Source organism: Bombina bombina, chromosome 5 (genome assembly GCF_027579735.1).
Source record: "Bombina bombina isolate aBomBom1 chromosome 5, aBomBom1.pri, whole genome shotgun sequence".
Lineage (NCBI taxonomy): Eukaryota > Metazoa > Chordata > Amphibia > Anura > Bombinatoridae > Bombina > Bombina bombina.
Window position 1 is genome coordinate 129,183,436 of NC_069503.1, and position 16,226 is coordinate 129,199,661.

Sequence of the window (16,226 nt, forward strand, 5' to 3'; positions counted from 1 at the left end):
AGTCCAGAAGATATCCCTGAGATATGATCTCCAACGCCCAGGGATCCTGAACATCTCTTGCCCACGCCTGGGCGAAGAGAGAGTTTGCCCCCTACTAGATCCGTTGTCGGATAGGGGGCCGCTCCTTCATGCTGACTTAGAGGCAGCAGCAGGCTTTCTGGCCTGCTTGCCCTTGTTCCAGGACTGGTTAGGTTTCCAGGCCTGCTTGGATTGAGCAAACGTTCCCTCTGGTTTTGAAGCAGAGGAAGTTGATGCTGCACCTGCCTTGAAATTTCGAAAGGCACGAAAATTAGACTGTTTGGCCTTTGATTTGGCCCTGTCCTGAGGAAGGGTATGACCCTTACCTCCAGTAATGTGAGCAATAATTTCTTTCAAACCAGGCCCGAAAGAGTTCTGCCCCTTGAAAGGAATGTTGAGTAATTTAGACTTTGAAGTCACATCAGCTGACCAGGATTTGAGCCATAGCGCCCTACGCGCCTGGATGGCGAATCCGGAATTCTTAGCCGTTAGTTTAGTCAAATGAACAATGGCATCAGAAACAAATGAGTTAGCTAGCTTAAGAGTTCTAAGCTTGTCAATAATTTCAGTCAATGGAGCTGTATGGATGGCCTCTTCCAGGGCCTCAAAACAAAATGCCGCCGCAGCAGTGACAGCGCAATGCATGCAAGGGGCTGTAAAATAAAACCTTGTTGATTAAACATTTTCTTAAGGTATCCCTCAAATTTTTTTATCCATTGGATCTGAAAAAGCACAACTGTCCTCAACCGGGATAGTGGTACGCTTTGCTAAAGTAGAAACTGCTCCCTCCACCTTAGGGACAGTCTGCCATAAGTCCCGTGTAGTGGCATCTATTGGAAACATTTTTCTAAATATAGGAGGTGGGGAAAAGGGCACACCGGGCCTATCCCACTCCTTACTAATTACTGTAAGCCTTTTAGGTATTGGAAAAACATCAGTACTCACCGGCACTGCATAGTATTTATCCAGCCTACACAATTTCTCTGGCACTGCAATTGTGCCACAGTCATTCAGAGCAGCTAATACCTCCCCAAGCAATACACAGAGGTTCTCAAGCTTAAATTTAAAATGATAAATCTCTGAATCAGGTCTCCCTGATTCAGAGACGTCACCCACAGACTGAAGCTCTCCGTCCTCAGGTTCTGCATATTGTGACGCAGTATCAGACATGGCTCTTACAGCATCTATGCGCTCTGTATCTCGTCTAACCCCAGAGCTATCACGCTTGCCTCTCAATTCAGGCAATCTGGATAATACCTCTGACAGGGTATTATTCATGATTGCAGCCATGTCCTGCAAAGTAATCGCTATGGGCGTCCCTGATGTACTTGGCGCCATATTAGCGTGCTTCCCTTGAGCGGGAGGCGAAGGGTCCGACACGTGGGGAGAGTTAGTCGGGATAACTTCCCCCTCGACAGACCCCTCTGGTGACAATTCTTTTATAGATAAAGACTGATCTTTACCGTTTAAGGTGAAATCAATACATTTAGTACACATTCTCCTATGGGGCACCACCATGGCTTTTAAACATAATGAACAAGTATCCTCTGTTTCAGACATGTTTGTACAGACTAGCAAGCTTGGAAAACACTTTAAAGCAAGTTAACAAGCAATATAAAAAACGTTACTGTGCCTTTAAGAGAAACAAACTGACAAAATTTGAAATAACAGTGATTGTTACCCTCCTCAAACACGACTTTGAAGCCTTTTGAGCCCTTCAGAGATGTCCTGGATCATGCAGGAAGAAGCTGAATGTCCGTCAGTATTTTTATCTGCACAGAAAAGCACTAATAGGCCCTTCCCACTCATATTGCAACAGTGGAAAGCCTCAGGAACTGTTTCTAGGCAAAAATCAAACCAGCCATGTGGAAAAAAACTAGGCCCCAATAAGTTTTGTCACCAAACATATATAAAAATGATTAAACATGCCAGCAAAAGTTTTATATTACACTTTTATAAGAGTATGTATCTCTATTAATAAGCCTGATACCAGTCGCTATCACTGCATTTAAGGCTTTACTTACATTAATCCGGTATCAGCAGCATTTTCTAGCAAATTCCATCCCTAGAAAAATATTAACTGCACATACCTTATTGCAGGAAAACCTGCACGCCATTCCCTCTCTGAAGTTACCTCACTCCTCAGAATATGTGAGAACAGCAATGGATCTTAGTTACTTCTGCTAAGATCATAGAAATCACAGGCAGATTCTTCTTCTAATGCTGCCTGAGATGAAACAGTACACTCCGGTACCATTTAAAAATAAACTTGATTGAAGTAAAAAAAACTAACTATAATACACCACTCTCCTCTTACTACGTCCATCTTTGTTGAGAGTTGCAAGAGAATGACTGGATATGGCAGTGAGGGGAGGAGCTATATAGCAGCTCTGCTGTGGGTGATCCTCTTGCAACTTCCTGTTGGGAAGGAGAATATCCCACAAGTAATGGATGATCCGTGGACTGGATACACTTAACAAGAGAAAAGGGTGGAATGCCTATTGCATAGAAAGTGTTAATTCTTGTGCACTGACAATTATGCACATGCGGCATGTTTTATAAAGCCGTGACAATGTAGCAAACTATTGTCTGAAACAATCAGTCTGACCTACCGTTCACGGTCTTCCTTTAGGTATTCTAAATTTTTAGTTTGCAAACAAAATACGCACCCTGCATGTAATCTTGCAATGCTTTGAATAAAATGCTACTCAGTGGGAAGCAGGCCACATCCAACCAAATAAGGGTTATTTATAACACCATAATGCAAAATAGATAAAAGCTTAGGCGATGTTTTCAGGTAGTTTATTATTCCTGTGGCAGGGAAAAAGCAGCATTACAAATTGCACATCCCTTACAGGAGACTGTAAACCTTAATAACAAAAAGGAAAATATGAACAGTTTGTGTAAACAAATTGATCAAAGTGAATTTAAATTTCAGTGGTGTAACTCCAACCAAAGTGATAATACACAGAACTTTGTTAACCAGTAAACACTTCTTTCCAAGCCTCAGACTCAAGGGTAAAATACATCTGAGAAAATACGTCAAAGACATTAGCAAATTTAACCAATGCAGTTTTGCTATGTTAATTTTGATTTTAAAAAAGCTCTTTAATATGGCCTATGATTTTTTCAAAATATTGCCTAGCAGATTTCTAGACATGAACTGCAAAATCTGAAACCTACCGTCTCAAATTGGCTAGCTTTACAAAATGGAGACATTTCAACAATAATGCATTAGATAAACCTGTACTTATTTACCACCTGCTGAAACTAGGCTCCATCATCTAGGCCCATGTTCCTTGTAAAGCATAATTTGTTCACTGATGTCATACACTAAGCCCCTTTAGTAGTGGATCCTTATTGGATTTAGAACGCACTACTCAGTCAATACAATCACACACAACATTGATTAAAACTTCATAAAAAGCCTAAAAACAGATTAAGCAACCAACTTTTTACCAAGTGTAACACTTTTCTCCAAGATAGTTTCCACTGGAATAAACGTTATTGCTTCCGATAATATGAATCCCTGATTCAAATAAATTTCTCAAAACTGAGAAAATAATTTTTTTTAAACAAAATTAAAATCACAATAAAAACATGGGACACAAAGCAGAAGAATGCAAAGTTACAAGCCTTGCTTGTGCTCCTTTTTCTATTGCAATAAAAGGAAAAAAATAAAATATAGGGCACATACCAATATACTCTGTTTCACACAACAGTGTATATAGGTTTGATGTTAGACCCTTTTTTTTTTTTTTTTAAAACCCCACAAAAAGGTCAGTGAATGCCAATTGTAACCATTATAGATAGCAGTTGCACAAACGCTCCTCATAATCAGAACTTATTCTGGGGTGTGGCAGTTTCTATTTTAGTAAGTTGCAATTGTACAGTGGATGACACCCAGTTTTTTTTTTTATAAAAAATATATAAAAATAAAATGTAATTGGCATACCAGCTACTGACATTTTAAACTAGAGCCTGGCAATTCTCGTAAAAGGTCAGCATGTAAACAAGCTTGCTGAACACACTGCAAAATTAGTGTTAAGCCCTAGGCACAGATGTCCGTAACACAGCAGCATCCATTACTTCCATAAGTTTAAAGCTATACTTCAAAGACTGAAAAGTTCTCTGGTGTTTAGGAACGGTCTTATATTTTCACCTTAATATTTGTAAAAAAGTTCTAAATGGTGAAATGTTGGCTAAAAGCAGAGATCTCTTCAGAGCTTTTTAAGACGACTATATAGTTCCCTTTTGCTTTTCTCGCCAGCCCATGTGCGACTCTTCATACGAAACTTCCTTAGGTCTTCTTTAAAGGCTTCATGGTGCATGGGGCGGTAGCTCTGTGGTTCACAGAAGGACTGAAAGCAGGAAAAAAGATGTTAAACCAAGTTTAAAAAAAAACAAAAAAAATTTTGTTTTGAGAAAACTGTACACACTTACCTGATATTTCTTATAGAATTCTTTGTAGCCACCATGTAAAATGTACATTTCTGGGTAGTGCAGCTGTGGGTAATCATTCAGATCTCTGTCTTTTTCACGAACAAACCTACACCTAAGAGGTAAAATGAGGAAAAAAAGTAACCAGAAAAACAAAATTTACGCTAACCTGCTAAATTTATTTCCCCGACATGGAGTGTCCGCAACATTCCAATTACTAGTAGGATATTCAACTCCTGGCAAGCAGGAGGCGGCAAAGAGCACCCCAGCTGTTAAAGTGAATGTAAATTTTGATGCTAAAGTGCCCAGTTTTTAAAACTTCGATTAAAAACAGGGGCACTTTAATTCATCAAAATTTTCATTTCACTCCTGTTGTGAAAAAAAAAAACAAAAAAACTTATTTTAATCTTCACAGCAGCTTCAGCTTCCTCCACCCATTTCAAACCCTCTTCCTGGGTCTAAAATGAGGCATATGGCTTCCTCCAATCACAGCAGTGAATCAGACACTGAATCCCCCGGGGGGAAGCTGTGATTGAAGGATGACCTATCAATCATTTCTGACATCAGAAATGGTTTGTGAGACCGGAGGAAGCTGGAGCTGCTGTGAACAGGAGTGCAATGTAAATTTTGATGAATTAAAGTGCCCCTGGTTTTAATAAGTACTCAAAAAAAAACTGCTGAATTATAATTAATGTGAGGCCGTGGAGTCTCCATGTCTGGAAATAAAAATGTATCAGGTAAGCATAAATTTTGTTTTTTCTTTCCTATGAAATGGAGAGTCCACGACGTCACTCCAATTACTAGTGGGAACCAATACCCAAGCAAGAGGACACAGGATGACTAGGGAGGGAGAAAAAGGCAGGAGGACCTAAACAGAAGGCACCACCGCTTGAAGAACCTTTCTCCCTAAAGCCTCAGCCGAGGCAAAAAGTATAAAATTAGTAAAATTTGGAAAAAGTATGTAAAAGAGGACCATGTTGCCGCCTTGCAAATCTGTTCCACAGAAGCTTCATTTTTGAAAGCCCAAGAAGAGGAGACAGCCCTAATGGAATGAGCCATAATTCTCTCAGGAGGCTGCTGTCCAGCAGTCTCATAAGCCAAACGAATCAAACTTGACCTACTTGGCTTGACTTACGCTTTCCAGAGAAAACAGGGCAGAAGAAAGCTGAAAATCTTTAGTAGCTTGTAAATAAAATTTAAGAGCCTGCACAACAGCCAAGTAATGCAAGAGACGTTCCTTTTGAGAAGGATTAGGGGAAAAAAAAAAAAAAAAAAAAAATTTCCTGATTAAGGTTTCAATCCGATACTACCTTAGGGAGAAACTCCAATTTAGTACAAAGGACCACCTTAGCATAAAAAAAACTATTTATGCTTACCTGATAAATATTTCTCTTGTGGTGTATCCAGTCCACGGATCATCCATTACTTGTGGGATATTCTCCTTCCCAACAGGAAGCTGCAAGAGGATCACCCACAGCAGAGCTGTCTATATAGCTCCTCTTCTAACTGCCACTCCCAGTCATTCAACCGAAGACAAGCAAGAGAAAGGAGAAACCATAGGGTGCAGTGGTGACTGTAGTTTAAAAATAAAACACACCTGCCTTAAAATGGACAGGGCGGGCCGTGGACTGGATACACCGCAAGAGAAATAAATTTATCAGGTAAGCATAAATTTTGTTCTCTTGTAAGGTGTATCCAGTCCACGGATCATCCATTACTTGTGGGATACCAATACCAAAGTCATAGGACACGGATGAAGGGAGGGACAAGGCAGGTACTTAAACAGAAGGTACCACTGCCTGTAAGACCTTTCTCCCAAAAATAGCCTCCGAAGAAGCAAAAGTATCAAATTTGTAGAATTTAGAAAAAGTATGAAGCGAAGACCAAGTCGCCGCCTTACAAATCTGTTCAACAGAGGCCTCATGTTTAAAAGCCCATGTGGAAGCTACCGCTCTAGTAGAATGAGCTGTAATCCTTTCAGGAGGCTGCTGCCCAGCAGTCTCATAAGCTAAGCTTATTATACTCCTTTGCCAAAAAGAAAGAGGTTGCCGAAGCCTTTTGGCCTCTCCTCTGTCCAGAGTAAACAAACAATGCAGATGTTTGACGAAAATCTTTAGTAGCTTGTAAATAAAACTTTAAAGCACGAACCACGTCAAGATTGTGTAAAAGACGTTCCTTCTTTGAAGGATTAGGACACAGTGACTGTACAACAATCTCCTCATTGATATTTTTATTAGATACCACCTTAGGTAGAAAACCAGGTTTGGTACGTAACACTACCTTATCTGCATGACAAATGAGATAAGGGGAAACATATTGTAAAGCAGATAACTCCAAAACTCTTCGAGCCGAGGAGATAGCTACTAAAAACAGAACTTTCCAAGATAAGAGCTTAACATCTATGGAATGCAAAGGTTCAAACGGAACCCCTTGAAGAACCTTAAGGACTAAATTTAAACTCCAAGGCGGAGCAACAGGTTTAAACACAGGCTTGATTCTGACTAAAGCCTGGCAAAACGCCTGCACGTCTGGAACCTCAGCCAGACGTTTGCGCAAAAGAATAGACAGAGCAGAAATCTATCCCTTTAAGGAACTAGCTGACAAACCCTTCTCCAATCCTTCTTGGAGAAAAGATAATATCCTAGGAATCCTGACCTTACTCCATGAGTAGCCCTTGGATTCACACCAATGAAGATATTTACACCATATCTTATGATAGATTTTCCTGGTGACAGGCTTTCGCGCCTGTATTAAGGTATCAATGACCGACTCGGAGAACCCACGCTTTGATAAAATCAAGCGTTCAATCTCCAAGCAGTCAGCCGCAGAGAAATTAGATTTGGATGGTTGAAAGGACCCTGAAGTAGAAGGTCCTGTCTCAGAGGCAGAGTCCATGGTGGAAAGGACGACATGTCCACCAGATCTGCATACCAAGTCCTGCGTGGCCACGCAGGCGCTATCAAAATCACTGATGCTCTCTCCTGCTTGATCTTGGCAATCAGACGAGGGAGCAGAGGAAACGGCGGAAACACATAAGCCAGGTTGAAGGACCAAGGCGCTGCTAGAGCATCTATCAGCGATGCCTTGGGATCTCTGGACCTGGATCCGTAACAAGGAAGCTTGGCGTTCTGGCGAGACGCCATGAGATCCAGTTCTGGTTTGCCCCAACGTTGAATCAACTGTGCAAACGCCTCCGGATGGAGCTCCCACTCCCCCGGATGAAAAGTCTATCGACTTAGAAAATCTGCCTCCCAGTTCTCTACTCCTGGGATATAGATAGCTGATAGATGGCAAGAGTGAATCTCTGCCCATTGAATTATCTTTGAAACCTCTAACATCGCTAGAGAACTCCTTGTTCCCCCTTGATGGTTGATGTAGGCTACAGTCGTGATGTTGTCCGACTGAAATCTGATGAACCTCACTGCCGCTAGCTGAGGCCAAGCCTGAAGAGCATTGAATATCGCTCTTAGTTCCAGAATGTTTATTGGAAGGAGTGCCTCCTCCTGAGTCCACGACCCCTGAGCATTCAGAGAGTTCCAGACTGCACCCCAGCCCAGAAGGCTGGCATCTGTTACTATTGTCCAATCTGGCCTGCGGAAGGTCATACCTTTGGACAGATGTACCCGAGATAGCCACCAGAGATCCAGATTTAGTAGAGGGGACAAATCTGTGTAATCCCCATTCCACTGACTGAGCATGCAGAGTTGCAGCGGTCTGAGATGTAGGCGGGCAAACTGAACTATGTCCATTGCCGCTACCATTAAGCCGATTACTTCCATACACTGAGCCACTGAAGGGCGAGAAGTAGAATAAAGAACACGGCAGGAATTTAGAAGTTTTGACAACCTGGCCTCTGATAGATTCTGTAGAAATGAGGATTTACCTGACAGAGTTCCCAGGAAGGAAATTCTTGTGAGAGGGGATAGAGAACTCTTCTTTTCGTTCACTTTCCACCCATGAGACCTCAGGAATGCCAGAACAATGTCCGTATGAGACTTGGCAATTTGGAAATTCGACACCTGTATCAGAATGTCGTCTAAGTAAGGGGCAACTGCTATGCCCCGCGGCCTTAGGACCACCAGAAGTGACCCCAGAACCTTCAGAAAGATTCTTGGTGCCGCGGCTAACCCAAAGGGAAGAGCCACAAACTGGTAATGCCTGTCTAGGAAGGCAAACCTGAGAAACCGATGATGATCATTGTGTATTGGAATGTGAAGATAAGCATCCTTTAAGTCCACGGTAGTCATGTATTGACCCTCCTGGATCATAGGTAGGATGGTTCGAATAGTCTCCATCTTGAAAGATGGGACCCTGAGAAATTTGTTTAGGATCTTGAGATCTAAGATTGGTCTGAAGGTTCCCTCTTTTTTGGGAACCACAAATAGATTTGAAAAGAAGCCTTGCCCCTGTTCCTCCTTTGGAACTGGGTGGATCACTCCCATAACTAGGAGGTCTTGAACACAATGTAAGAATGCCTCTCTTTATCTGGTCTGCAGATAATTGTGAAAGGTGAAATCTTCCTTTTGGGGAAGAAGCTTTGAAGTCCAGAAGATATCCCTGGGACACAATTTCCAACACCCAGGGGATCCTGGACATCTCTTGCGCAAGCCTGGGCGAAGAGAGAAAGTCTGCCCCCTACTCGATCCGTTACCGGTTCAGGGGCCGATCTTTCATGCTGTCTTAGAGGCAGCAGCAGGCTTCTTGGCCTGCTTACCTTTGTTCCAAGCCTGGTTAGGTCTCCAGACCGGCTTGGATTGGGCAAACTTTCCCTCTTGTTTTGTATTAGAGGAAGTTGATGCCGCGCTCGTCTTAAAGTTTCGAAAGGCACGAAAATTAGTTTGTTTGGTCCTTAATTTGTTAGACCTATCCTGAGAAAGGGCATGACCTTTTCCTCCAGTAATATCAGAAATGATCTCCTTCAGTCCAGGCCCGAATAGGGTCTGCCCCTTAAAGGGAATGTTGAGAAGCTTAGACTTTGAAGTAACGTCAGCTGACAAGGATTTAAGCCATAGCGCCCTACGCGCCTGAATAGCAAAACCTGAGTTCTTGGCCGTTAGTTTAGTTAAATGAACAACGGCGTCAGAAACAAATGAATTGGCTAGCTTAAGCGCTTTAAGCTTGTCAAGTATATCATCCAATGGGGTTTCTACCTGTAAGGCCTCTTAGAGAGACTCAAACCAGAAGGCCGCAGCAGCAGTGACTGGGGCAATGCATGCAAGAGGCTGGAGAATAAAACCCTGTTGAATAAACATTTTCTTAAGGTAACCCTCTAACTTTTTATCCATTGGATCTAGGAAAGCACAACTGTCCTCGACGGGGATAGTTGTACACTTAGCTAGGGTAGAAACTGCTCCTTCCACCTTAGGGACCGTTTGCCATAAGTCCCGTGTAGTGGCATCTATTGGAAACATTTTCTTAAAAATAGGAGGGGGAGAGAACGGTACACCTGGTCTATCCCATTCCTTAGTAATAATTTCTGAAAACCTCTTAGGTATTGGAAAAACATCAGTGTAAAAAGGCACTGCATTGTATTTATCCAATCTACACAATTTCTCTGGCACTATAATGGTGTCACAGTCATCCAGAGTAGCTAAAACCTCCCTGAGCAACACTCAGATGTGTTCAAGTTTAAATTTAAATGTTGACATAACAGAATCAGGTTGAAGCATCTTCCCTGAGTCAGAAAAATCACCCACAGATAGAAGCTCTCCTGCCTCGGCTTCTGCATATTGTGAGGTGATATCGGACATGGCTACTAAAGCGTCAGAGCTCTGTATTTTTTCTAGCCTCAGAGCTGTCTCGCTTTCCTTGTAATCCTGGTAGTTTGGACAATACCGCTGTAAGGGTATGATCCATAACTGCTGCCATGTCTTGTAAAGTAAACGCCATGGGCGCGCTAGATGTACTTGGTGCCTCTTGAGCGGGTGTCCCTTGAGCGGGAGTCAAAGGTTCTGACACATGGGGCGAGTTAGTCGGCATAACTTCCCCCTTGGCAATTTCCTCTGGTGATAAATCTTTTAAAGACAGAATATGATCTTTATAACTTAAAGTAAAATCAGTACATTTGGTACACATTCTAAAAGGGGGTTCCACAATGGCTTCTAAACATAATGAACAAGGAGTTTCCTCTATGTCAGACATGTTTAAACAGACTAGCAATGAGACCAGAAAGCTTGGAAAACACTTTGATAAATGTAAACGAGCAAAAAATAAAAACGGTACTGTGCCTTTAAGAGAAACAAAAAATGTCAGAATTTGAAAAACAGTGAAAAAAAGCAGTAAATCTTACAAAATTTTTACAGTGTGTATAATAGGCTAACAGAGCATTGCACCCACTTGCAAATGGATGATTAACCCCTTAGTTTCAAAACCGGATAACAAAAAGATAAACTTTTTTCAACAGTCACAACAAACATCCACAGCTCTGCTGTGGCCCTACCTGCCCATACGACTTTGGAAGGCACAAAAAACCCTTTAGAGAGGTCCTAAGTGTTCAGGGGACTCCTTCAGGGAAACTGGATGTCTCAAGCTGCAAAATCTAGTGCGCATTTAGGCGCGAAAATAGGCCCCTCCCAACTTGTATTCACAGTGAGAGGGCCTAACAAAACTATCCCTAGGAAAAATCTAGCCAGCCATGTGGAAAAACTGGGCCCCAATAAAGTTTCATCACCAATATGTATAAAAAAACGTTTAAACACTTCCAGCAAACATTTTATTTTTCAGTAATGTGAGAAAGTAATAAGAATATTACCCTTTACAGCAAGCATGATACTAGTCGTTATTAAATCACTGTAATCAGGCTTACCTTAAATAAATCCGGTATTAACAGCATTTTCTAGCATATTCATTTCTCTAGAAAAATTTAAACTGCACATACCTCATAGCAGGAGACCCTGCACGCCATTCCCCCAGCTGAAGTTACCTCTCTCTTCAGTTATGTGTGAGAACAGCAATGGATCTTAGTTACAACCTGCTGAGATCATCAGAGACCACAGGCAGACTCTTCTTCAACTTTCTGCCTGAGGCTAAAATAGTACAACTCTGGTACCATTTGAAAACAAACTTTTGATTGAAGAGAAAACGAAATAAAATCACCACATCTCTCTAGCTACTTCCTTTCTTGTCGAGAGCTGCAAGAGAATGACTGGGAGTGGCAGTTAGAGGAGGAGCTATATAGACAGCTCTGCTGTGGGTGATCCTCTTGCAGCTTCCTGTTGGGAAGGAGAATATTTTGGCGAGACGCTATTAGGTCTAACTCTGGTACCCCCCACTTGAGGGATATCTGAGAAAACACTTCCGGATGGAGAGTCCACTCCACTGGGGAAAAAAAAAAAAAAAAAAAGTCTGTCTGCTCAGAAAACCTGCTTCCTCGTTGTCCACTCCTGGAATGTGGATGGCAGACAAAAAAATTGTGGGCTTCTGCCCAGTGTAGAATGCGAGTAACCTCCATCATGGCTAAGGAGCTCTGAGTCCCTCCCTGGTGGTTGATGTAAGCCACTGAGGTGATGTTGTCCGATTGAAATCTTATAAACCAGAACAGTTGGGGCCACGAAGATAGCTCTCAACTCCAAGATGTTTATGGGAAGAGAGGACTCTTCCCGAGACCACAGCTCCCCAGCCCGACGTCCGTAGTCACAATTTCCCAGGAAGGTCTCAGAAAGCAAGTGCCCCGAGACAGATGTTCCTGTGACAACACGAGAGTCTGTTAGAGGGTCCAGATTTATTCTAAGTTTGAATGATCTCCGATCCATTGACGGAGCATACAAAGTTGCAGCGGTCGTAGATGGACCGAGCAAAAGGAATGTCCATGGAAGCCACCATAAGACCAATCACCTCCATGCATTGAGCCACAGATGGACAAAAGGCAGAAAGCAAGAATTTTGTTTTTTCTGACCTCAGTCAGGAAAATCTTCATGGACAGGGAATCTATTATAGTCCCTAGGAAACACCTTGGTAGATGGAATAAGAACTTTTCCAAATTCACCTTCCACCCATGGGAACGTAGAGAGAAAAAAAAAACAAAAAAAAAAAAAACGACAACATCTTTGTATGCTTACCTGATAAATATGTTTCTTTTTAGACATGAGTCCACGGATCATCATCCTTACTTGTGAGATTGCCTCCTCCTGCTGACCAGGATGTGTAAAGAGCACCACAGCAAAGCTGTTATATATAGCTCCTCCCTTCCCTCCCACTCCAGTCATTCGACCGAAGTTAGGAAGAGAAAGGAAAAGCCAAGTTGCATGAGGTGTCTTAAGTTTACAAAAAAAATTAACAACCTGTCTTTAAAGAACAGGGCGGGCTGTGGACTCTGTCTAAAAAGAAACTAATTTATCAGGTAAGCATACATTTTCTTTTTTAAGACATGAGTCCATGGATCATCATCCTTACTTGTGGGATACAAGCCCAAAAACAGCCTCAGCCGAGGCAAAAGTATCAAATTTGTAAAATTTAGAAAAAAAAGAAGACCAAGTTGCAGCCTTGCAAATCTGTTCCATAGAAGCTTCATTTTTGAATGCCCAGAGGAAGTAACCGCCCTAGTGGAACGAGCAGTAATTCTTTCAGGAGGCTGCTGTCCAGCTGTCTCACATGCAAAGCGGATGATACTCCGCAACCAAAAAGAAAGAGGTAGCCGTAGCTTTCTGACACGGTTTCCAGAGAAAATTACAGAGAAGACTGAAGAAAGTCCTAAGTTGCTTGTAAGTAAAAATTCAAAGCACGGACTACGTCCAAATTATGCAGAAGCATATCCTTCTGAGAAGGATTAGGACACAAGGAAGGAACAACAATCTCCTGATTAATGTTCCTGTCTGAAACAACCTTAGGAAGGAACCCTAGTTTAGTACGTAAAACTACCTTATCCGAATGGAAAATAAGGCAAGGTGAATTGTATTTAAACGCCGAAAGCTCAGACACTCTCTGAGCTGAAGAAATAGCAAGAAATAAAACCTTCCAAGATAACTTAAAATCTAAGGAATGCATAGGCTCAAACTGAGCCCCTTGAAGAACCTTAAGAACTAAATTAAAACTCCATGGAGGAGAAACTGGTTTGAACACAGGCCTGATCCTAACCAAGGCCTGACAAAAAAAGATTGAACATTTGGGACATCAGCCAGGCGTTTGTGTAACAAAATAGATAAGGCAGAGATCTGACCCTTTAGGGAACTTGCCAAAAAACCCTTCTCCAATCCTTCTTGGAGAAAAGACAAAATTCTAAGAATCCTAACTCTACTCCATGAGTAGCCCTTGGATTCACACCAATAAAGATATTTACGCCATATCTTATAAAAAATCTTTCTCGTTACAGGCTTACGTGCCTGAATCAAGGTCTCTATGACAGAGTCAGAAAAATCCCGCTTGGATAGAAGTGTTCAATCTCCAAGCAGTCAGCTTCAGAGAAACTAGATTCGGGTGAAGGAAGGGCCCCTGAATGAGAAGGTCCTTCCTCAATGGTAGTCTCCAAGGTGGCAGGGATGACATTTCCACCAGAACGGCATACCAAATCCGGCGAGGCCACGCAGGAGCAATGAGGATCACTGATGCCTTCTCCTGTTTGATTCGAGCAATGACCCGAGGAAGAAGAAGAGCAAACGGGGGGAAAAGATATGCTAGGCTGAAGGACCAAGGAACTGCCAGAGCATCTATCAGTTCCACCTGGGGATCCCTGGGTCTTGACCTGTATCTCGGAAACTTGGCATTCTGACGAGATGCCATGAGATCCAACTCCGGCCAACCCCATTTGCGAATCAGGCTGGAGAATACTTCCAGATGGAGTTCCCACTCGCCCGGATGAAAGGTCTGCCTGCTCACAAAGTCTGCCTCCCAGTTGTCGACCCCTGGGATGTGGATCGCTGACAGATAGCAAGAATGGGCCTCCGCCCACCATATTATCTTGGCTACCTCCGTCATCGCTAAGGAACTCTCCTCCCTGATTATTGATGTAAGCCAGTGTCGTCGTTGTCCGCCTGGAATCTGATGAACTGGGCCGAAGCCAACTGAGGCCAGGCGAGCATTGAAGATAGCTCTAAGTTCCAGGATGTTTATAGGAAGAAAAGACTCGAGTCCACACTCCCTGAGCCTTTAGAGGACCCCAGACAGCTCCCCACCCTAGAAGGCTGGCATCTGTTTTCACAATCACCCAGGATGATCTGCGAAAGCATGTTCCCTGGGATAGATGATCCAGAGACAACCACCAATTAAGTGAATCCCTTGTCTCCTGATCCAGGGTTATTTGAGGAGACAAGTCTGCATAATCTCCATTCCACAGCCTGAGCATGTTTAACTGCAGAGGTCTGAGGTGAAACCGAGCAAACGGAATGATGTCCCATTGCCGCCACCATCAGTCCGATCACTTCCATGCACTGGGCCACTGACGGCCAAGGATTGGACTGAAGGGCACGACAGGCATCTAAAATCATTGATTTCCTGACCTCTGTCAGAAAAATCCTCAGAGTCTATTACAGTTCCCAAGAAAGGCAGCTCACCCGGCTTGCGAGGTCCTCCCCCTCACATTAGCCTGTGGAAAACAAAAGTACTGAGTATATCTCCCTCAGACTTTAACAAACAGGGCAGCATCAGTATGGGAGGCGCAGTTAGAATTATGTCCCACAAGTTCCCATTGCTTTAAAGCCACCAAAGCTCTACTGTAGAGACTGAAATGGAACCAGGCTACACCCCAGGACAAAGTAGCACTCTCTGGCACTACTTTAAAATAAACTCTTGATTAAATAATCTAAAACTAACACCTCACTTTACCTCTTCCTATCACTAACGTAGGCAAAGAGAATGACTGGAGTGGGAGGGAAGGGAGGAGCTATATATAACAGCTCTGCTGTCGTGCTCTTTGCCTCCTCCTGCTGACCAGGTGGTGTAATCCCACAAGGATGATGATCCGTGGACTTGTCTTTAAAAATAAAAGATGACGCCTGAAGCAAGAGGTCGTCTAGATAAGGAGCCACTGCAATTCCTGGGGATCTGATCAAAGCCAATAGTGCCCCCAGAAATTTTGTGAATATTCTAGAAGCCGTGGCCAGACCAGATAGAAGTGCAACAAATTGGAAGTGCTTGTCCAGAAAGGCAAACCTCAAATACTGATGGTGTTCCCTGTGAATGGGAACATGAAGGTATGCATCCTTCATGTCTATGGTTGTCATAAACTGACCTTCCTGTACCAAAGCAAGAATGGAACAAATAGTTTCCATCTCGAAGCGGAACCCTGAGGAATTTGTTGACACTTGAGGTCTAGTTTTTTGGAAACCACAAATAGATTTGAATAAAATCCTAGACCCTGTTCTGTTAGAGGGACAAGAACAATAACTCCCAGAGAGTATAAGTCTTTACAGAGTTTAAGAAGGCCTCCTTTATTTGGTTTGAGGATAATCTTGACAGGAGAAGCCCCTTAGAGGGCAAGACTTGAATCCCATTCTGTAACCCTGGGATACTATGTCCACCACCCAAGGGTCTAGGACATTGCATATCCAGGCTAGACTAAACAGAGAAAGCTTGCCCCCCGATGAATCGGGGGCGGAACCTTTATGCCGATTTAGAGTAAGCAGAAGGCTTCATGGTTTGTTTTCCCTTGTTCCAGGGCTGGTTGAATTTTCAAGAAGATCTGGGTTGATCTGATTTTGAAGGAGGACTTTCGTCCTTTAAAGTTACAAAAGGAACGAAAATTTTAAGTCTGACGACCTCTAAGTCTATTCTTGTCCTGAGGAAGGAAGGATCCCTTTCCACCTGTAATTTCTGAAATGATCTCCGCCAGACCAGGC

General features: G+C 42.8%; 1 protein-coding gene across 1 annotated transcript in view; it reads right to left on the reverse strand.

Moving 5' to 3' along the window:
* Window positions 1-2,804: 2,804 nt before the first annotated feature.
* The window catches only part of CDC25A (cell division cycle 25A), a 174,589-nt gene continuing 161,167 nt past the window's right edge, over window positions 2,805-16,226 (reverse strand). Inside the window, 2 exon segments of the mRNA XM_053713687.1 lie at window positions 2,805-4,379; window positions 4,462-4,573. Of these exon segments, the coding sequence (XP_053569662.1) occupies window positions 4,239-4,379; window positions 4,462-4,573 (253 nt within the window). The 3' untranslated portion in view covers window positions 2,805-4,238.